Source organism: Eleginops maclovinus, chromosome 22 (genome assembly GCF_036324505.1).
Source record: "Eleginops maclovinus isolate JMC-PN-2008 ecotype Puerto Natales chromosome 22, JC_Emac_rtc_rv5, whole genome shotgun sequence".
NCBI lineage: Eukaryota > Metazoa > Chordata > Actinopteri > Perciformes > Eleginopidae > Eleginops > Eleginops maclovinus.
In genome coordinates, this window is record NC_086370.1 from 13,191,032 (window position 1) to 13,213,358 (window position 22,327).

Sequence of the window (22,327 nt, forward strand, 5' to 3'; positions counted from 1 at the left end):
CCCAATATGTGAGCTTTTCTCTCTCTTATGGGAACTGTTGTTGGGCCTGCAGCAGCCCACTGACTGACTGTCTGTAGGACAATTGGTTAAATGGAGTTAACTGTTTCTCTCCCTGAGGTACATTTCTTCTTTGATCCTGCTGCGACTGGCGCCTGTCTGCTCTCTCTCCCCCTCTCCCTTTCTGTGTGACAGTGATAGATCTCTGGGTAACCATACAAGCTTTCAATGACTGTAATTTAGTGCCTGACAACATTACTTTCTCCTCTACTTACTGTGAATATTACCACTCTCACTATTCCCCTGTTTGAAAAGGGATGTAAGGCTGTGTGTTTCTCTCCCATTATTTTATAATGAATGAGTAAATTAAATATCCTTCTTCTCTCTGAGTAGCATAACAGAACAGAAGAGTACAATGAGTATTTTGGTTTAAGAACCTATATATATTTTTTACTGTATAGTGCATTAGCTGCACTACAACCTTTTGTAATGGTGTATCTATGTTCTATGTCTCTCTGTCTGTGCATTACTTTTTTTATTACATATCAGCACAATTATTTTTTTGTTCAAAATTGGAAGCCAGTTCATCCTGAAGATGGTGTGCTTCACTGAATAAGTGAAACATATTTACCTGTTAGTGGTGCTCGTTTAGGGATACTAGACTTGCTTTGCCCGGGGCCACTTCGTTTGACAGGAGGCCAGGGGACAACTAAAAGAAAAAGAAAAAAGAATTTGGGGTTAGCAAGGACATCTATATCCATTTACATTTTTTTTTGCCTGCCGCTTTAATTACATTTTAAGTTGAAAAAAAAATCCCATTCTGAATTAATTGATTTTCATTGTGAATTAGAAAGGGACACCCCCAACAGCCCACTACCACATCTCATGGCAATTCATCCAATAGTAGAAATTTAATAAATAACCAAATGTCAACGTTATCTAAGATTCATGCTCATCCAGCATGACTCTACAAAATTGAATTGTAATCCATTCAAAAGTTGACAGATATTTCAATCTTAAAAAATCAAGGAGCGTCAGACCAATGTCCTCATATTAAATGCTATAGAAGACCAGTGTTCAACAACAATACAAATATTGAAATGTAAAAAAAAGATGGATATATACATGTGATACAGAAATATGGAAAGAATGCTTCAATATGTTCAAGTTCTGGGAAAATATTCATGCTCTCATTCTTCAATTTATTATTGTAGTCTGCCTCACAACTTCAAATATCTCTCTTTCTCTGTCTCTCTTGCCCGCTCACAAACGTGGAGAACTGTTTAAGGAGGTAGTTGTGGTTTCCAAAAGAGTTTTCCTTTCAAACCAAACATGTTGAAGCAGGTTTTATATATTTTCAGTTTTTAAATCTTTCTCTTTGATGAGAGTTGGCAGGGCTTACAGCAATCCTAAGCAAACTTTGGGAGGGGGGCTGGAGTCATGTGGGATAAACATTTATGAAACACACAGCGGGGAACTTTGCAGAGAAAGTGTATCATCTTCAAAAGAGAAGGGAGGCCTACTCGGTGAAGCATAACAGAACATTATCCTGTGTTCGACTGGACCTGCCAACATTAGTATGTCAAAATGTCAATGGATCCCAAACTTTTCCTTTCCATGACATTTCCAATAAATCACACTTTCTAAGAATTCTCTTTATCCTCACAGACCAAATGAAGGGTTGATTTCCATACGCATAAGTATTACCATTCTGTCCATTATGACCAGGTCAGCTTTGTTCATGTCCTTAAATCATTTCCCCGTATTTTTACCATGACAGTAGGTCTCAAATCCAAATGTAATGACCAAAAATATTTGTTTACATTTTAAAGCTGTCGTGCTTTAAAACCTCCCTGTCTTTTTTATACAGAATCTTTGTACAGCTGGATTTCAATCACACTCAAATTGGGTCATCAAAGAACCGACTGTTAGCATAACATTACAAAATTATTGAGGAAAACAACTTTTTATATACTGTAAATAAACTTTAAGTTGCTGCCATCATACGATGATTATGTCATTTGGTAGAATCAAGAGGTCGCAGTGAAGAGTGCAGGTCTCTCACAAGGCCTTTTCTATAAGTAAGATAATATTGTATTTAACCGCAACTAGGCTAATTCAGATCTGCTTCAAATTGGTTCTTCATTCTTCCTTTCACTAAGTTGCATGAACATTGGGCCATTGTTTTTTTAGACTGCTGAAAAACAAGCAAATCAAACAGAAAACATAACCTTCTTTGCGGATATAAAAATAAGAAAAATGTGTCAACTTTGTTATGAAAATTAAAAGACCACGTCTAAAGAAGAAACTTACACAATGATCGTACAAATGGGAATGCAATGGCAATACTTACAGTCACTCCTGGAGGCAAATCGTGTTTTTGCACTTGTTTGTTCAACAATGCTTTTAGTTTAAATTCAGGCTAGTGAAACTCAAAATACAGATGTGCTTTAGCCATTATCTTGAAAGCTAGCTTTAGCTGAAGTTGTCTGCTTGAAGTTTTTGTTGTGAGGATGATAGGTCAGTCATTTTCTTCTTTCGGAGGACATGCTGGAGATTCATAGCAGATGATGCTTAAAACCATTGTAATTATGTGATGGGTTGTTGATTGGTTAAGTGCTTTTCATTTATCCTTCATATGTTAGCATGACTTGGCTGCCAGTGTTGACAGGCAAGCAGCGAGCGGGTTATTATGCCTCTGTCTGTTTTGTATGTAGGATATTGGATTTGGTGACAGGAAGGCGCGTTCCACATGGCGTCTGACAGAGTAGAGCATAGTGTTTGGCTGATGGCGACTCGGCAGTGAGTCCTGCACGCAGGGCAGGTGCTAACAGGTGAACACAGAGATATTGTTGCTGTATTGTTGCGGTTTGGTTACGGAGGGGGACAAAGGGAACCAGACACCCTCTCTGGACCTGGAGCGAGCCAGGGGTTAGGGTGAGCTTGGTGACAGTGCTGACAGCAGGGGGGAACTCAGATAGTAGCCTGCACTCTGCAATGATAACAACTCTGATGATGATGCTAGAGAATGACCCACAGAGGATAGGGATGCCAACTTATCATAGGCTCTTTATTGTCTCGCCATGATAGCAGATGTAGGCGTCGTTAGTATGAGAGTGATGACAGCTGAGGAGCAGAGGACATCACAGAGAAACCTGACACATGCAACCTCAAAAGACACACACACACACAGTTTGAGGTACAGCTAACCCATGCAGTGTCTGAGTCTTGAAATATAGAGAAGCTGAACTGTAAACCAAACAAGTCTCTGAGTGTAACAAGAGCAGCATTCCTGTGGGTCACAGCGGGACACAGGACTGGTATGGCCTTGCAGTATTTCTTGCTATTTTGTGGTATAATGAATGACAAGATAATATATAATACTGCATTTTCTACTCCCATTCTGTTTCTAATCTGTTCAAATTCCCATATTATTGGAAATTAGATCTCACAAATTTCTGTGTCACAGAGTCAGATCCTCACTTTGCCTCTCAATGAATTGCAGAGGGAGGTCAGACCAAAGCACACTGGGAGACGGGACTAAACACAGTTTGGTGTTGGCTCACTGGGAGCTGAGAAAGGAGCACGGATATGATTCAAGCTGTTTGTGACAGCTGTTGCCGATTGACTCTTTGCAAATTAGGTTAAACATTTCCCGACAACATTACAATTGATTTCTCTGAAAACCACTCAAATGATGGCAGCTGCAGTGCAACATGCTGTGACAATTTAAACTGCGACAAATCACACAGCAGCACCTGTTAAAAGATGACTGCTCCACTGAGACACTCTAGCAAACATAACACCAGGGTAGGTGGAACATTGTGCATAAAATCGTTCCTTAATTCGTTTAGGGTGGCATTAAAAACGTCTTAAAAAGTCTTAAATCTAACTTGATTTAAGCTGTAGGAACCCTGACTTTGACTTTGAATGAAAGTGGCTATTCAGTTCAAATGACTTTATGTCTTGAGAGTGACGTATCTCCCTCTCTAAAACAGTTTAAAGGACGACGAGGCGACCTTTCCATATTTCCTCGAAGCTTTTGACTTCAAAAGATGTTCTAGACATGTCGATGATGCCATAAATCCTAGTAAATAATTACGCTTGAGGCTCTAATAACGTTGACCACAGAAGCCCCAAAAGTGGAACAAATTAGGGTCACATGACTTGCTTAGGGGCATTTTGTGCTGGCTCTGGACGGTTGGAATAGCCCTTTGCCTTCGCCTACAGATTTCTCAGGCCATCAATCTCCTTACTTTAGGAAAAGTCTATGCGTTAATTGTCTGGTTCATCTCACATTTGAATACAGATTGTACACAAAAAAGTTGTTGTTTTATTAAAATATATTTGGGGTATCCATGAGAATGTGAATGTGTGCCTGTGATCTCAGCCCAGTGACAACCTGAACAAATACGCTGAGTTGATTCTTCAGAGATTACAATAGATTCCACGTCGTCTCATGAACCTCTGAAAGAGATGGGAGGGCACAGCAGAGGCCCCTGAATAAACAACCATTAAATTCTCCCTGCGCCTGTACCAGGAGAAGCTTCAAACTGGGGGCCATGCTTTTAAACAAACTAAAACACAAAACCACAACGAAATGGAACTGAATGTAGGGAAAGAGAGTTTGAAGCCCGTTTTACCTTTACTGCTTAATCTTTTTTATATTGGATGCTTGGGAAAAGAGGCCGATTAGATGACAGCGGGATAAAGCGAGGAAGATGGGTGTAGGGAAAGAAGAGGGGGATGAAGGAGAAGATGAAAGCTTTGTTGTGCTGATGCTTAATGAGCTGGAAAACACAATTGAACTTCTCTGACTGTGGAAATTGCTGTGAGGGCATCGTAAATTAGCGCCAGTGTGGGAGCTAGCCTGCTGACAGAAAAGGGTCTTTGTGCGGTAAAGGCTTCTTTACAGGATTGCAGCCACTGAGATCCTCACAGTGGTGTCATGGCTTGATCTGTCGCAAGATGAGGAGTTTGGCGGTTACTCTTAAACACGGGCGTGGAAATTGTTGGGTAGCATTTGTGTGCACTTATTTGCAGATGTGCTTCACTATTGAACAGTGTTAAACAAAAAAACATTTACTTTAATTTCCTCCATCCTCCTGACCTAAAGCTTCTTATATTTTGCGTCGATATGTTCTCTGGGTGCTGCCAACTGTGGATTCATATACTATAAAAAGACAGACAAAAAACAGACGGACGAAGATACAACATTGTGGAAAAGTGTGCGAGGATGGGTTTTTGATATTTAGTGAACTCCAAAGGGTGACTCTTCATTCTGGCTTTGCAGGCTTGGCACATGCCTTCTGTTACTAAGTGGCTTCATATTGAAAGACTCTGTGGCTGCTATTCTCCGTCCCACTGGGTGCCAGCCTCTCTGCCCTGGCAGCTGCTGGGCTGCAGAATAGACCCATAGTTTCCTCTCTGCAGGTGAGCTGCACAGCCAAAACAGGGCCCCTCAAAGGCCCTTTCAGAGCCTCAATAGGAAACTGACTTGGGGAGAGAGGAATAGGCGCACAATGGCCGGCTTCTCTGGACACAGAGAAGATGGAGATGAGCTATTGGGGCGCTGCTTTAGTGCTGCTTATAGCCATGTCGAGGAGAGGTGATGAGAGGAGAGAAGAGAGGATGAGTTCTCCTGTTTAGTTTCTGCAGACGTAGGTCTTGATGTCCTGTCATCTTGCATCTCTGATGTTAATGCTGTGCCTTTGAAACCTGCTAAAAACCAAATATTTTTTCCGTGTCCTGGGGTGACGAGGGTGAGACTCAGCTGATATTCACTTCTCCTCTCTTTCCACCCCACCCCCTCCACTCCCATTACGACCGCTGGAACTCCCTTCATCTTGGCAAAACTCTGCCCATGCCAGCAGGAAGAATGTACCTCCCTCTGCTCACTCTCACCTCCTTTTCATACTTTGCTTTTTAACTTTTATTAGCAATAGCTTTAACTGACATATGAGGAGTTGGCAATGGAGAGATGGGGTGAGGGAGGAGATGAGAGAGGCGCAAATAAAGGAAAGGAAAAAATGGTTAGTTCTTCTCTTTGTTAATAATTGCAGCATGACCACATCCTGTCACACTAGAAAAACTAAATATATGTGAGAACTTTAATCCCTAAATTAAAAATATGACTAGGCGCTAATTCAGTACTTTATTGTTTTACTCATCATATTATGAGTGAAAACTTGTTATGCTTTCTTTAACCCAGCAGTTCATACGTTTACTTTGTGATTTGATCACATATCACCCCTTTCGCAAACCTTAGCAGAAAAATCTAAACGTTTAGCATAAAGTGTCCAGTGGGCTTGCAGAACTATTACTAAAGAATGAAGCTTCTTATCAAACACTGTTTTGAGAATGAGGAGCAAAATCTAAGCCCTCAGCATGAAATCTTAATACTTAAACCCTTGTAGTTCTTCTGAAACTTGTATAATCATACTCTGGTAAAATACTAAAACCCCTGTGACTTAATGTTTATGAGCATTAATTTACATTTTATTATTGTTTATAAACACTTAAGTCAAATTCCTCTCAAAAAGAAATGTTACCCATGTTTTCTGCCCCCGCTCAAAAATACAGAACTATTTCTGCAGCATATTCTTTCTTATTGTTTACATTCACATGAGAATTCAAACACACAGTCTTCTGAGAGATTATGGAGCCTTTAGCTGTCTAATATAATTAAGTTGGGTAAAGAGATGCTATCAGTCTCACTCTTCCTTCTCCTCTAATCAGTTCCACTCTGTTATTGCTGGCCCCGGGCTATTTACCTCTTTGCTAAACTGCTTTCACAAGCATGACACCAAAGCCTGCAGAAATGTCTATTAGACCCACGGTCTCTGCATTGCTGACCTTACGGCGGTGGTTGCCATCTTTAAGGAATGCTCAATGATCTGACGTTTCTCACACCTTCGTGAACTTCTCCCTCTGTAGTTAGCTGACCACTTTTGGAAGGTTAAGTAGCGACTACAGCCCTGCAGGACATTAACACTTTGAAATTCAGGACAGGCATTTCCACATAAGTTATGAGGACAGACATATGCATGAATGCACCACACTTCATGTACCATTTGCTCTGAGGTTTGGAGAAGAAAGAAGCATTTCCTGCAGTCAGGCCAGCTGGGATTGATTTAGTGACATTAGTAAAATGCTGTTCTGGCAAGAGGCTTTCCTCCGGGATGAGTTCATAGGGCTATGTAAACCAACAATGTAATAGTAACCCTCTTTAGTGAGTCTCATCTTGTGTTGGCTTGTTTGGTGGGCATCATTATTGTGTTAGTTTAATTTAAAAGATTGCTGTGACTTTTGTGTTAAATCTCTCTGTCTCCTTATTTAACGTACAGTAGATGAAGTATAGTACATACTTCATTATGGTGCCTTTCACTTTTTGGCTAATATTAATGCTAAGAAAGCTCCTGCTCTCTGCCTTTAGGCCCATATAGCATGTCTGTAACTCTGGTCTCTGCACCTCCAAGCTCTTTGTCTGAGTACTTGATCCATAGCTTTTTCTACTTCATCACATCTCATTACTAATGATGAAGATATTTAATGTTACTTTCAGCATTTATGACTTTCACTTTAATGAATCAAAGCCAAACAACTCTATGATTCTCCTTCTGAACCTGCAGCTGGAAAAAATAGTATGGTAGAATATGTATTTTTTTCAAGGTATGCCTTCACAATGCATTAATCTGTAAAAAAGTTGGTAAATATACAACTTAGCATCTAATTAAACAGCGATCAGAGCAATGAATCAATATAAATAAGAAGCAAATTGAGCTCATAGAGAAATGTCATACTAAATATCCCTATCAACAAATGTGTGATTTATTAGCAGTGCCTAAATGATAGGATGTTAGGTAAAATACATTTTACCTAACATTTTTTATAGTTTCACCTCCACAATCTTATTCTCATAATCAGATCACACAGAAGAACTATAAACAGCGTCTCGTCTGGCTTATGCTTTTACATCTTAACTTCTGCTCCAGTTCTCTCACTGAACTTGTTTTTATCTATGTTCTGTAAGCAAACCCAACAGCAAATACCTTATCCCTGGAGAGATTTGTAACCATGAGACACTGGTGCTTATTTGATACTTTGACCCTTATACCGCCACTTTATTTTCAGTTCTGACAGAAAAGCAATAAGCAATGAATTCAAGAGTCTTAGATCTGTCCTGTAACGCAAATTAGATACAGCAGCGAGTAAGTGGCAGTAAGTTATCACATATCAGTGATGGTGAGCGCTTTCCCTTTCATGCTGTGTCTGTTGTCTGCATTGGGCAGGTATGTAATTATGGTTTGAAAAGGTTGGAGCCAGGCTTTCCGCAGGACACAGCGTGGGAACAGAGCAGGGGGGGGGGGGGGGGCGGGATCAGGGAGCAGAGCACCGGCAAGGCAGCAACAATCTACAGAGATAGACATCTAGACCCAGTCATCTTCATCTTATGACAGTCTGGTAGTGGAGTCTATTCTAAAAATCTGACTCACATCCTCCGACTTTGACAGCTTAGGTGGCATGAAAATCTGACCTGCATTGAATGTTGTGTCATTAACAACTTTGCAATCTGACATGAATACAGGGTGTTACACAGTAGCAGCTACAGTTGCTGAACATTTCTAACGGTATTCCTTAAGTCAGATAAAAAGGAGGAATTTTATAAGAGAAATAAATGTTGATTATTCAATAACAATATATCATAGAATAGCTCAAATATTTCTTAAGTCTTTTATTTTTTAATTTTTAGGCAATTGTTTGATTTAAATTGAAATATTTGTAACCTCATTTTCCCAAAATTTGGCTCGCATTTACCCTCAGCGTCATCAGAACATAGCTTGAACTATTTACATAATTCCCCTGCAATTAAAATAAAATAATCTTGTTGGAAAACATTGATCTTTCCTAAAAAATATAAAACAATTCTTCCTATCTTTATTTTTTATAGTGGGTCAACATCCACTTCCGGTCCTCATCCTGACATCAGTAGCAGGACATTTATAGTTGTCCCTCCCCCACATAACTTAATGATCAGTAGGATAGGAAAGCTTTTGGGAAATGTCTGGATGCTGGGACCTTATTTTCAAACATACTGGAAAACTTACATTACATTTTTTGGGATTGTTATGGTCCTTAAATGGTGAAAAACAGCATCACTGTTATAAAGTCTGTTAATGAAAACAGCAGTGAGAGCAGTGCTCCAATTAGTTGTGGATAAACGATGAAGACAAAGATTAGGTAATGATGTTTTATTGTGTCAGGGTCTGACATTCTTTGTCACCAGGGAGCCTGTAATTATTCTTTGACTGTGTAACAAAGAAGCCATTGGTATTTCAACATTGATGATCCACAGGCCATAAATCACTGAGATACAAATCACTTTTATTTATCTTTACATAATCTCATATGTTGAGCTTGTTATGTTTTGAGTGTATGAACCTCGAAAGATACAAGTTCTGTCACATCGTATCCGTTTTTATTGAGACAAAACTAAAAGGAGACGCTACACTATACACGTCCACATGTTTCTTTAATAAGGATGAAAGCGTGGTGCTCTTGTAACCAGATCTCTCTGTAGCGGGCAGCTTCCCATCAAGGAACAGCAGGATCCTCTTTTAACCCAGGAGCATCAGGACAGATGGGACTGTGACACGCAAACTCAAACACACACACACACACACACACACACACACACACACACACACACACACACACACACACACACACTTTTTTATAGTGTAGCGTCTCCTCACACAGAGCGTGACCAACACGAGAGGAATTCAGTGGTCTTACAGAAGAATGTGTTGTGAATATCAGGGGAAGGGCCAGCAGTTAAGAACATCTGTAACACCTGTACTCTATGACAGTGTTTCACAGGATGTGCTCCCCGCTGAGTGCATCGAGCTGACTCCTCTGATGAATTCTGTGATGCTGGGGGTCAGAGGTCAGAGGTTAGGGGTACTCCAGCTGGCAACCAGGGCCGAAGTGGACTCCAGTGAGGAGGCATTCAGTGGCCAGAGCAGGAGGGGAGAGGGGGAGAGAGAGAGGAGAGGAGGAGGCCAAAGTTGTTTCTCTTCATGTCTTGTTTGATGTACTCCACCCCTCAAGGCCTTCCTTTGCCCTTCTGAAACAAACCACTATTCTCAGATGTTATAAAAGCAGAAAAACACATCTAGCATTGTAGAGACTACTTCTGTATAGCTTTAAGTAAACTGGCTTTAATCAATCTTTTATTATAGAAAATGGATCTCATCAATGTCTGAAAGTTTGCTTTAGCTCCACTGGGCTTTGTTACGAGTTTGAGCTCATCGTTTTGTTTTTTTTGTCCGTAACTTTAGAAACACAATTTCCAGTGAATTTTAGCATTGATATGTCTTTGCTACTTTTTACTTAAGTATGCCATATTACCTTAAACAGTGATGATAGTTCAGTGTTGTATTTACAGGGCCCAAACATACTCATTATTCAAGGTTTAAGATGTTAGTGACAGAGGATAAAGCTATATCTGTGGAACTGCTGTGAGTTCACGTCAGTAATCAAGTCTCTGCAGTTCCTCGGTTTATCCTGTGGAGGGCAGATATTTTAATTATTGAGCCACATGTGCCAAGTGTTGGCATGATGTGAGTTTTCCAAAACATTAGTTCTCCTCGAGTGGAAAATGTGTTTAATGAGAAGCGTCCAAAACATAGTAAATAGCCATTAAAGTTGCTCTAACGGCTCCCACATGTTTACTGAGTTTATGAGATGTGAGTGTGTGTGTGTGTGTGTGTGTGTGTGTGTGTGTGTGTGTGTGTGTGTGTGTGTGTGTGTGTGTGTGTGTGTGTGTGTGTGTGTGTGTGTGTGTGTGTGTGTGTGTGTGTGTGTGTGTGTGTGTGTGTGCATGTAAGAGAGAGAGGGACCACCAGAACTTTCTCTCTCATTATTGCAGCTATAATATAATATTTCCATTGGTGATACACACTGTCGAAGCAATGTATTGGCTCCGTGTCAGTTCAAGCAGCTAGCGTCGCTAATGGCCATCTTTCACACAGATACAAAGATCAGCTTTTCAGATTACACAAAGGTCAACCATATTGCTCTGCGTCTCCTCCTAATCAGACAAAAGGCTTCTCAGTTTCCTGTCATCAGTAACATAACAGACAGAAGGGAAAGTTCCTCTTTCTGTCTGTCTGTCTGCTGTGCAGCTTCTGGTCCTCCTCCCCTCGTCTGCCTCGGCTGTCATCAGAGCTATTGTTGCTTTCAAACTGTCTCGGGCATTACCTGTGGAGCCAGATATTCAGGTGGCTCCGGGCCCCAGACTGACTGGCTCATCACTCCACTCATTTGACCTAAAATCCCACCTGTTCATTGATGAGGCATTTCAGTAAGCATCAGCACTGAAAGTTTAAGGCAGCTTCAAAAGTGCCTGAATGCAACTGTTGAGCAGATGCCTCACTTATTCTTCCTGCGGCGGCCTCACAAGTCTGACAGTGTCCCGTTCGCCAGACCGTCATCACAAAACTTCATGTTCGCCTCCACTCTTCCATGGAGGTCCTTCCCCTAGCCCTGTAATTGGTGCGGTTTACTCCATCATAAGATGTCTAATGTGTGTTTAATGGGTGTTGGTGAGGCATCAATTAAGTTAATTGTAGATCATTGAGTTAATTTTAGTTATTTAGAAAACCCCAGCTTTCCTAAATGTTGTGAGTGTGGGGGGATATGACGGGAGACTCTGAGTAAAGACAGAGGGGTGGTTAGCCTCAAATACAGCCTTGAGCCCCGGGAGGACCTTTTGGGGATTTACTGGTAGTAATGACGGTGATGATGAGGTTTCGGAGCTGATGATTGTTTTAGTGTGGAGAAGTGACATTTTTGTTTTCGTACAGTATGTTCATTATGACTTTTCAAACAGCGTGACAGTATAAGGTTGAGGTTTTAGTGGGGAGTCTGATGTCTCCCCGCTCATTGTTTTCTTTTTGTTTCTTTACCTGTGGAGAAACTTTGCTGAAGACGCAGCTTTAAGTCAAGTAGAAACATGACGGCTGCATTCCTCACAGTCAAATCAGTAAAATAAGCTGTTATTGGTTTTGAGATGGAGCCAGGAGATCAGATGCTGCAATTGAAGTAACTCAGTGCTGTCATCGCTGGCGATTACATATTCATCTTCTGATTAACATGGTGCATATGTTTTAATAAGTGCTACAGTGCACACATGCATTTGTGTTTATACACACATTCATAGATATGGCAACAACTTTCTGGCAGAAAAAAATAACCACAATCGAGCCAAGATCATTTATTGTAAAATTGGAATTTAGTCAAATATTCATTCTGGTGGTTTACCCCATAAATTGCTGTAAGCTGTCACATTTGGAGCATGTTTCTGGGCATAAATCAAGACTTAATGCTGCGTTTAAATAGTTACAGACAGGCAATTTATTCTTGGCCCACTCCTCACATTTTGTCGAATAACATTGTGTGACTCGGGTGTTTCACAGTTTATTAGCAGTGATCATTACCTGCTGACAACTCCCACTCTGGTCTTTATTGTTTTATTTTCCAAAATGCTTGTGATTCACATGATACATCTGCATTTGCACATTGCACACAGGAAACTAACAAATATCAGCATATTGTACAAGCAGAACAATGCAGTGTGACAGGCTGATTGAAACCGTTTTGCAAACCAAGCCTCTGATGAGTTCGAGAGGTGTCAGGACTCAATATGTACAAACCACATATGAGGATTCAGGCTATGGGGGGAGTCTTTAGCAAAAAAAATCCATTTTCCATTATCTCTAGAGCTTGTTTCGCCTTCAGGCTTGATACTTACTGTAAACCAGCCTACATACTTCTTCACCACCAAAGTAGGTAAAAACAAATCAAAGTGACACATGGACAATATATCATCCCAAAGTTATACAATTACTTGTTATATGTTATATGAGTATATCAAAGCTATAAAAAATCCCGAGGAAACTACTTTTTATTTGTTGATTGTTCTTTTTATAATCCAGAGAAAAGTTTCAGAACATGCACAACTTTTCACCAAACCAAGATTCCTTTATAAAACACCCAATTGCAGATACCAAAAATGTCACAATGAAAATGACAAATTGCCTTGCTATTTCTCTAATATTTTAAATCCCAGGATGAAATAACTATTTAATATAAAAAAATGTGTTTCAATTAAGGACCCTGTCTTTTAGCAAGGCTTTTGTATTCCATTACTCTTAAACCTAAAGTGAATAAGCATTTGCTGCCAGATTCTTACTGGTGACAAACATACTGTAGAATACCTATGAAAGTTACATTGAAGAGCATAATATGAGCCTTTATGGAAATGCTGTCGGTCTCGCAGAAACCACACACAATACCCCATAGCTCGGAGCTTTAAAAGTGAGGTTTGATGGATAAAGTGTGCTGAAGCTTTTACCGATCCGCCCCCTGTGTCCTGCACACATCAGTGAAGCAGCTTTTATGTGAAGCCCGGGGGCCCGGTAGCTACCAGCACATTAACCACAGGACTCTGCTCCCTGAACTTCTGATGGCCCGACAGGCTTACAGGAAAACACGCTCTCTGTGGTTTAACCAGCCTCTGGTTGGCAGAGATCCGCAGCTTTTCATCAGACTCAGTTGTGTCTTCATTAAGGTGATGAAGTGTTGGACAGTTTAAAAGCTATTAGTAGAAAACTTAGGTGAGGCTGTTCCTCAGAGCAACTCTCATAAGTATGTGTGATACAGGAGCAGCATAAATGCTTGTTTTTTACTGTACGTTATCCAGCTCATAACACAAGTTCTAACCAAAGAAATCTATAAAACTGATCCATAGCTGTGGTCTGCTATAAAGACATGTCAGAATGCTGATTGACCAAACAGAATCAAGTATTCAACAAAGTTCTGTAATAAAGTAGATATATGGGTAAATAACTGATTCGTGAAACTTTTTGCAATAAAGCACATTTCCCTGAATGTGTAATTATGGAGTAAAAGCAGAATCAAGGCCAGGCATTCTGTTGTCCATATTTCACAGACTATCTTAAAGATGTCTGGCATTTACTTGCTCTGGGAAAGCCTTTTTGGGCCACTCCGTGACCTGGGAGTGGGGCTAGGGGTAAGATTGGACCTGTACATATGGATCTGATAGAGAGGGAAGATAACCAGCAGACGCAGTGGAGCCATCCCTTGAACAGAGCAGGAAGTGTGTGGGGCGTGTCTGTCTGCTCCTGTTGTACTGTACACTGCGGTGAAGTTAGATTGAGCCTGGATATTCAACAGACATTCAATTTGGTGTCTTTACTCAGTTTCACAGACTCTCAGCAGACTGGGGACTTCACTGCCGTCCACTATATTGATGATATTGTTGTCATTAACATTATAACTCATAATGACTCTTCTACTATATTATGAACAGTGATACAGGGACAGTAAAGAGTCTTCACAGTTGAAACCTAATAATGAATGCACAGCTTCAAACAGATTGTGATGAAATGATCTGAAATGAAATCACAGTCTTGAGTGTATATGTAGATTAGATTAAATTACTTTATGGCAGCCTCAAAGATTTCTATCTCGGCCACATATCAGAATAATGGATTCATCGTTATTCTGTACATCAATCCAAGACCATTTTCTTTTCTGTATAAGTGAGTTTGACGGTGTGATAGGATCTTGGCAGACAGATTAGAGCTGACATATTCAACAGTTGCTTCAGTAAGCGCACTTAGATCACAGATCCATCATCTGCCTTCAATCTGTCCTCCTACAGTGGGTGTGTATGTGAAGTGTAATTAGTTCATTTAAATGATTGAAGCTGTATGCAGGAGAGAGTGTCTGAAAAAGTTCCTGTGAAGGCAAGCCAAGCAGGGGGAGGGTACATTGCAGCTTCATGGTAATAGTATACATATTCAAGGGTTAACTTTTGATTCAACTTGAAATAATACACATTTTCATACTGTCTCGTCTTCTGAATAACAAACTGACCAGCTGGCTTATACATAAGTCCCAATTAATTTATTGAATTCCCATAAACGTGTGGGTAACACACTTTAACGTAGTTGTAAGAGTATATTTATGTATTTATATTGTATTTATTTTGGAACATTTTTCAATGTTTGTGTCAAAAACTGAAACACTAATAGAATATAGAAAAACACACTTTTAATAAATATAGTTTGACAAATAATTTAAATCCAGTCTAAGTAATTATGCCAGAGTGCCTTTAGCAAAATTGCCCCCAGGATTTAAAATTTTAAATAGAAGTTCAGGAGATTTTTTTCACTCAAGGAGGGGATTTCTGTATGCATTTTAAACTGGAATTATATTACATTTAAAAGACAGCGGGGGATTATTTTTCCATAAACTGAATAAATCAATCATAGTGGATTTTAAACTATTTATTTAATGTGTGTGTACTGCCTATAAATATTAAATAAAGGGCCATATGGCGAACAGATGCATTTTGATGTCTTAATCAAATAACAGACAACATATCTCGACCTCAGCCTTAGACCTATGGGATCACTGACTGCTGACGTGTGTGTTCACAACACATTCAAATAACAAGGGGCAACCAAACCAAGAGGGACATTGATATTATTCAGGCCAGATATAAATACGTTTACATTTGATGACAGAATGAGGGATTTACTAAAAAGCCATTGGTGCAGTCACTGTTATGTAACAAAATGTTGCTTAAGGCAGTGAATTACTTACAGCTGACACTCATTCAGAGGATACAAAGGTCAGGAAAATACAACCACTTTATTGCTGGAACTTTGGTCTTTTATTCCCACAGGAGGTGAGTGAATCATTTCTTACTCAGATGTGAAGCATTCTGCTGAAAGCAAACATGTTCAGGTACGACTTTCTGATTGTGATTGCAGAGTGAGTTTCTTCTGTTTTGTAATATCTGTTATACATTTAAAAGCTAAACATTAATCAAGACTCTCCTAACTTATAGGTTTTCTCTAATAGTCTGTATTTCGCTGATATTTGGCGTCACAGCAAAGCCATATAAACCCTGGGTAAGTATATATTGCTCCTGGCAGTCCAAATCATATGATAAAAACATTTCAGATGAATTCAAAATGACAATCGTGTTTGTGTTGGACAGCAGTCATGTAATATTTTTGCTTTCTTCTCAGAATAAACTCACAGATGAAGCATTCCAAGATACCGTTATGTAAGTTGTAATTTCCTTAAACTAAACCTAAAGTGAATAATTGTGTCTTGGACTGAGGAAGTGCAGACTGAAAAAACATGTTTTATTTTCAGGTCTATAGATGACGGAGGAAAGATGTCCTGGGGAGTGGAAGTGGAGCCTCCAGAGGACATGGATGAGACTGACTATGACATCGACCCGAGGATGAAGATTTGGAAGAGCATGACAGGCGGGCAGGACAAACACCCCCTAAAGGCAGAGGAAGACTTGGATGAGCTGTACCATCCTTCAGTGGTCGATCTCCTCCAAGTTCAGTTTCAAAACCGCGATGCCCTCCCTGCTGCTGACATCCAGGCAGAGCCCTGGCAAGAGGTTGCCAACTTGAATCAGGAACCAGAAGAGGATAAAGACAACGTCGACCACCCTGGGTTCAGTGAGGCGGCACCGAGCGAGCCTGAGCAGGACTGGGACGAGGTATACCACAAAGCGAGCGAGGAGCTGGCTGGATACCTAGCTCCACTTGTGGCTGGATACAAACCTGATGCAGAGATCCGGGTTTCAAACTCTGAACCAGAGAAGGATGAGGACGAGCTATATCACCACGACAGAGACCAGGGTTCACCTGTGCAGAAGGAGCTGCTGAGCCGTGAGGTCGTGGCTAAAAGTGAGGTCAGAGTTCACCTTCAGCCAGAGGAGGACATGGATGACGTGTACCACAAAGATCTCCTGAAGCTCATCCCTTACCCGGATGATACTGAAGCTGCCGCTCATGCTCATGTGCAGCTTCAGAGGAGGCATAGCCAACCGGAGGAAGATCTGGATTATCTCTACCACCAGTGATCCCTCAACCACAACTCAACCTGTGTGGATCCTTATCATCCCAGATCAGATACAACCTTAGCTGATGCACAGTAAATCAATCAGAAGTGTCTTTTGACTCATTAAACTGTCCTTAATATGAATAAACTAAATCATCTAAATATCACTGTCACTTGTGTGTATTTGATTATTTATGTGTCTTTTTGTAACGGACAAGTACAGAGAAACATTGACGATGTGATGTACACCTAAATAAAGCTACAGATGATTTCAACACCAGTCCCTCAACCATGGATTGTTCCAAGTATTTATAAAAAATAACATTTTGAAGACTTTAAATTAGTGTATATAAGTTGCAGTTTCTAATAATGACTAGTTGGTGTCATGATAACATTAATGGACACATTTTTAAAAAGCACTCAAGTGTTTTAACTGAGGACTTAAAAACATTTAAAATCCTAAAGCTGCTTTTTGATGACATGTAGGTAATTACAGAGGGTTGAGCCTTTAATTGAGAGTGCAGTTTGTGCAAAGGAAGTCTTCAAGTGTTTAATTCTTATGTGTTCCTCTGTAAATGGCAGAATACTGATGTTTGGTTATAAAACTCTTAAACATGGGTGAGGCTAGGTGGTTAAGGATATTTAAATAAGATTGAAGGTTGGAGTAATTAATCAAACCGTAAAAACTGAGAAGACTATACATCTTAGGGATATTGTGATGATGAAATCTGAGTGGTTTCTTGTCATTGATCAAAAAGAAACATTACGCATGTATCAAAGACTTTATATTTTTTGTTTATTGAAATGTGTGTACAATGCAGAAGTTATTTAGAAAAAATCAAAAGCTTTTCTGTTCCCTCAGATTAGTAATGACTGTACATTAACACAGAGAAATTATTTTTTAACTTAAAATGTGTGAGCCTGCGTGTGTTTGTGTGTAAGTGCAGGCCTGTGCGTCTGTGTGTGTGTGTGTGTGTGTGTGTACGTCAGTCTAAAAACTCAGGGGGAATGACCCCTTTCTTCAGTATCAGGTTGCCGTACAGTGCCGTTTCCCTGTGAAAACAGAGCAGAGAGAAAAGTTTATTCACATTTTTATAGACATAGAAAATGTGTTCAACTATTTGAAACATAGAAATGTTTAAAATAGTTTCGAATTCAGTAAATCCTGTGATGCAAAATGGTTTTGTTTTCATTATCAGGCCAGTAAAACCTTGAGCAAGTCCTAATTTTGTATGGCCTACAGTATAAAGATTTGCTGATAAAAAAAAGTGTTTTTTCTTAACTTTTACAAAGTGACACATGCCATTCCACTCATTTTGCGGATACAGAATGAAACATTCAGCTACAATATTTTAATGAACAAAGAGAAAATACACACCCTGTTGCCACAACAGCGAACGCTTTCTTGGCTCGTTCATAGAAAGCAAACCTTTCGACCTTCTCAAGAGAACTCTATGTAGACAAAAATCAAAAAAAGTACTGTGTGATTTTCTGTTACTAACTGATTATTGAATCATAAGTTTTTACCAGCTTTTTTTTTTACATAGGATTCAGCCTGACTCAGGAGCCCTGAGTAGGTGTACCACACATGGACATCCAAGCATCTCTCTTTGTCACTGTCTACCAGATCCATGACTGCAGCCTGTGGAAACATTTCAGCACAGATACAACAAACTACATTTAAATTGTTAACAAGAGAAGACGATCAATATGTATGAACTCATTACTGCCATCGACACAACATCACTCAGTGGTTTTAACTTTAAATGTATGGGTCCTGTACCGGAGAGGGGACATAGGTATCCAGGGGCAAGAGCTTCAAAATAGCCTCCAAAAGTTGTGGGATTCCCAAACCTGCACAAAGACCAGATTTAAATACATACACTCACACAGTTTTAAAATGTACAGATAGATGTATTAACATACCATCAGCTCTTATTTCTTTTGGACCACAAGCACAAACAGAGGATGTTGGAAAGTTTGCATCAGCAAGAACTAAACAAAAGAAAGAAAACACCAAGTCTGTGAACGATTAAATGAACTACAACATGTTACATATGTGGCATTGGTTTTCAGGATAGTGATCCTTTGAGTCTATTTAACTTGAACTTCTATTAGCCTCCTGCGCTGCTTGTGACTGACTGTACAAACGTAATAGGCTAATAATGCTAGCACATGCTACGGGAAAGGCGACATATATGTGTAATTAAATATCATACCCAGTTCATCCCCATGGCCCATTTTAGCCAGAGCATACAGCAGTTCAGGAGAAAGAACAGACGGGATTCCTTTCAGAACGACCATACTGACAGCCAAAGAGAGCAGAGAAGAGAAGCAAGAGAAATATCTGCCGTTTATTTCCGGTTTCGTTTAGATCCGGTTTCGTTTCCCGGTGTTTGTCAATATAAATGTCAGATTGTTTTACGTTTCAATGTGTTTTAGGCAAAGGTTGTAGGCTATTTATCAATCTCGATATATCATTTTCTTGTCTTTGTATATGTAAGGAAACGCACCTAGTTTGATTCATTAGAGGGGCTATCCCGTCAAATTATAACAGTTTTTATTCTACATTAATATAAATAAATAAAAACTGATCACTTTCCACGATCGTTTCAGCATATTTACCCCATATACTTAAAAACTCATTGTAGGGACTATTGAAAACAAGTATTTACAAGTCAGGTTAAAGTAGCTTAGATCATTAAATAAAATGTATGTCAAAAATAACAGTGTGTGATAAGGTTCATGCAAAAGTTATAATATAGTATGTTTTAAAAATCATAACAAAGTCAATATATGGTAGCATATTTTTGGGGGAATCTCAAAATCATAGTAAAGGCTAGTTTGTCATAAAACTCCAAACTCTGAAATGAATGTGTTTAGAATGCCTTTAAAAGTCATATATGTTATCAGAAGGGTATCAAATAGTATTCAAGGTATGCCAAAAAGATAGCATTGAAATTGTCAAAGTGTAGTATTAAATTAAGAAGGTCAAAAAACGTTCCTACAACTCCCAAGGAAATTGTATGAAAAGTTATAGTTCAGTATGCCATAAGTCATAGTAGCTATCACATAGAAACTGTCCAAAAATCTGAATATTGTATATGACATAAAAATATCAGGCAGGCAATGTTAAAACCAAAGTATAGTAAATCATGAAAATGATATTGTGGAAGCTGTTTATACAAAGCTATAAAATAGGGTAAAGTTCATTATTCTGACCAACTGCATAGTCGGTTAATCCTTGGTCCATGTTGTTTCTGACACCCTTGGGTGGGCATAATTTAAAGCAGACACCGGTAAATGTGTTATTCTGACATGGTCTGTGGTGCCAAGAATGTGAGATAATGAAAACATTTATCAGATGAAAACCAATCCACCCGGCCTGTTTCATCTGAGCAAGAGAAACTCTCAGCTGGATGGCGGAAAAATGCTGAGGAATCCTTTCGGTGACCACAACTCCTGGTTCTGTGAAAAATGAAAGAAAAGGAGCAAGGGATCTGCATATAAAAAGACATTCATAAAAGTCCAGCGTTTAGAATCTACCATTGCAGGCTTGTGGTTATATACTGAATTTACAATACAGCTGCTGTTAATAGGAGAAACATGTTGGTTGCAGAGGCATATACACTTTATGGCCTGTTTTACATCTGCAAATAATACATGTTTAATATATTTATGCATTTCAAAACATGATGTATTTAACATAGCATTTCATGTGTTTTGTGAAAATTGTTCAGAAAGAAATCGACCCAAATAACAAAAAACAAATCCTTAGCTATATGTTTAATATTATATGACAAAGCTATACATATCTACACAGATGTGTTTTAAATCTAAATCAATTTGTGTGTGTTTCTGCTTAGAGTTACTTAAAAAATAAGCTTAATCAAATGGCATTTTTTAATATAAGTGTTGGCTGCATATGAATATAAACAATAATTAGACTTAAAAACAAAGTGACTAAAATGACTGAGTGAGGTTTAAGAATATGAGAAGGTTTTTTGGCTGCTGAGTGAAGGGCCTGCAGGAGCCAGGCCTGTCTGCCGAACTGAAAGCCCTTTCTCCTCCTCCGGAACCATGCTGCTCCCTCTTTATTTCGGCTTCTTTAAATGAGTTTATCACGCTATGAGGGTATGCGCTGCCAAAATGTAACGTTTTGCCCCCTTTGTCTGTGTGGAGAGATTCAATTGAGTCTACATTTATTATTTTGACCTTTCGGTAGCCTCAAAGAGGAGCTTCTTTTCGGGCCCTCTCTGCGGACTTTTGTGCTTCCCTGCGGAGTGAGGAGACGAGTTTTTTCCCCCTCCTTTTTAAAGTTTTGTTCCAGGGGGCTGACAAGAAAGCAAGCTCCAGGGGAATATTGAATGAAAATAAAAATCAATTAGGCCATGGCCTTGTGAAGATATGGGGCGCCGCCGTGTGAGGATCAGAGAGAAAAAAAGGTGGCTTGCGATGGTTGGAGCGGAAAGAGAAAGCGCACACTAACCAAATTTGTTCTGGTCTTTTCTTTGAAGTCAAAACTATCGTTTTAAGTGTTTCCAAATAGTTTCAACCAATAGTGACGCCCGAGATTTAACACATAGCTCTGTAAGTCGACCATGGGCAGCTACTTTTCAGTATATTTTCGGCCAAGAGTAGGCTAAATTGTAATTTCCTCAAACTCATTATTACTAACGTTTTCCCAAAGGAATATTCCAAGTTTTTACAACCAGCCTTTTCATTATTTGATTGCGGAGTGAAAAAACATGGCCTATTCTAATTTTAGGTAATCTCATTTCAGTTTTCCTTTCTGAAGATTTTTTAAATCGTTACAGACATTAACGGAGTCTTGCAGGTTAAACACTTTTTTTTTTTTAGTACGGCCTCTGAGTAATGATGATTTCTTTAAATAGTATTTTAATGACTTGATCTTTTTACTATCACTTTACTCTCTATTGCACAACATTAAGCCCTCCTGTGCCTTCAGCCGGGTGCGTGCTAGTCCCTCTTTCTATGCGGCAAGTGAAAAAGCACAATCGCCCCCTCTGGTGGTGAGAGCAACACGCTGATTGAACGCTGGGTTACTTCCAAGTTTCTGGCTGACACTTTTACTTACATCTCAGGAAGAAAACAGACTCTGAAACCAGTGCATTTCTAAGTTAAAATTATATGCAAACATCCTGTACTACCAGACGACTGTACTCCTAACACCATAAATGTGCAGAGGTGGAATAAGTGCTAACATCCTGTACTTGAGTTAAGTAGGAATACTCTGTTACAAGTACAAGTCCTGCAATCAAAATGTTGCACAAGTAAAAGTACAAAAGTTAAAGCATCCAAATACACTTAAAGTACCAAAAGTAAAAGTACACAATATGCAGATTGG

General features: G+C 39.4%; 2 protein-coding genes across 3 annotated transcripts; one reads left to right on the forward strand and one right to left on the reverse strand.

The window, feature by feature from the left end:
- Positions 1 to 15,669: 15,669 nt before the first annotated feature.
- On the forward strand, positions 15,670 to 17,126 carry si:ch211-217g15.3 (uncharacterized protein LOC368914 homolog). 2 transcript variants are annotated; one of them, XM_063874448.1, is made up of 4 exons: positions 15,670 to 15,837; positions 15,941 to 16,004; positions 16,125 to 16,162; positions 16,255 to 17,126. In XM_063874448.1, exons 1-4 carry the CDS (start codon positions 15,830 to 15,832, stop codon positions 16,979 to 16,981), a joined length of 837 nt encoding a protein of 278 aa, XP_063730518.1. In that variant the 5' UTR covers positions 15,670 to 15,829; the 3' UTR covers positions 16,982 to 17,126. The 2 variants fall into 2 exon arrangements, with proteins under 2 accessions (XP_063730518.1, XP_063730517.1); XM_063874447.1 differs by having other exon boundaries at positions 15,775 to 15,864.
- A 607-nt stretch (positions 17,127 to 17,733) lies between these two features.
- fuom (fucose mutarotase) lies at positions 17,734 to 19,322 on the reverse strand. The gene is made up of 6 exons (XM_063874465.1): positions 19,179 to 19,322; positions 18,886 to 18,954; positions 18,743 to 18,813; positions 18,503 to 18,601; positions 18,338 to 18,411; positions 17,734 to 18,012 (listed from the first exon to the last, which is right to left on the reverse strand). The coding sequence occupies exons 1-6, from the start codon at positions 19,261 to 19,263 to the stop codon at positions 17,946 to 17,948; spliced, it is 465 nt and encodes a 154-aa protein (XP_063730535.1). The 5' UTR covers positions 19,264 to 19,322; the 3' UTR covers positions 17,734 to 17,945.
- Positions 19,323 to 22,327: the final 3,005 nt, after the last annotated feature.

Coding starts and splice junctions, on each gene's coding strand:
- si:ch211-217g15.3 (XM_063874447.1), top strand. CDS start 15,830: ATGTTCAGGTACGACTTTCTGATTGTGATTGCAGA. Junction 15,865..15,940: donor TTTCTGATTGTGATTGCAGA/GTGAGTTTCTTC, acceptor CCTAACTTATAG/GTTTTCTCTAATAGTCTGTA. Junction 16,163..16,254: donor GCATTCCAAGATACCGTTAT/GTAAGTTGTAAT, acceptor TTTTATTTTCAG/GTCTATAGATGACGGAGGAA.
- fuom (XM_063874465.1), bottom strand. CDS start 19,263: ATGGTCGTTCTGAAAGGAATCCCGTCTGTTCTTTCTCCTGAACTGCTG. Junction 18,955..19,178: donor GGGCCATGGGGATGAACTGG/GTATGATATTTA, acceptor TCTTTTGTTTAG/TTCTTGCTGATGCAAACTTT. Junction 18,814..18,885: donor AAAAGAAATAAGAGCTGATG/GTATGTTAATAC, acceptor GTCTTTGTGCAG/GTTTGGGAATCCCACAACTT.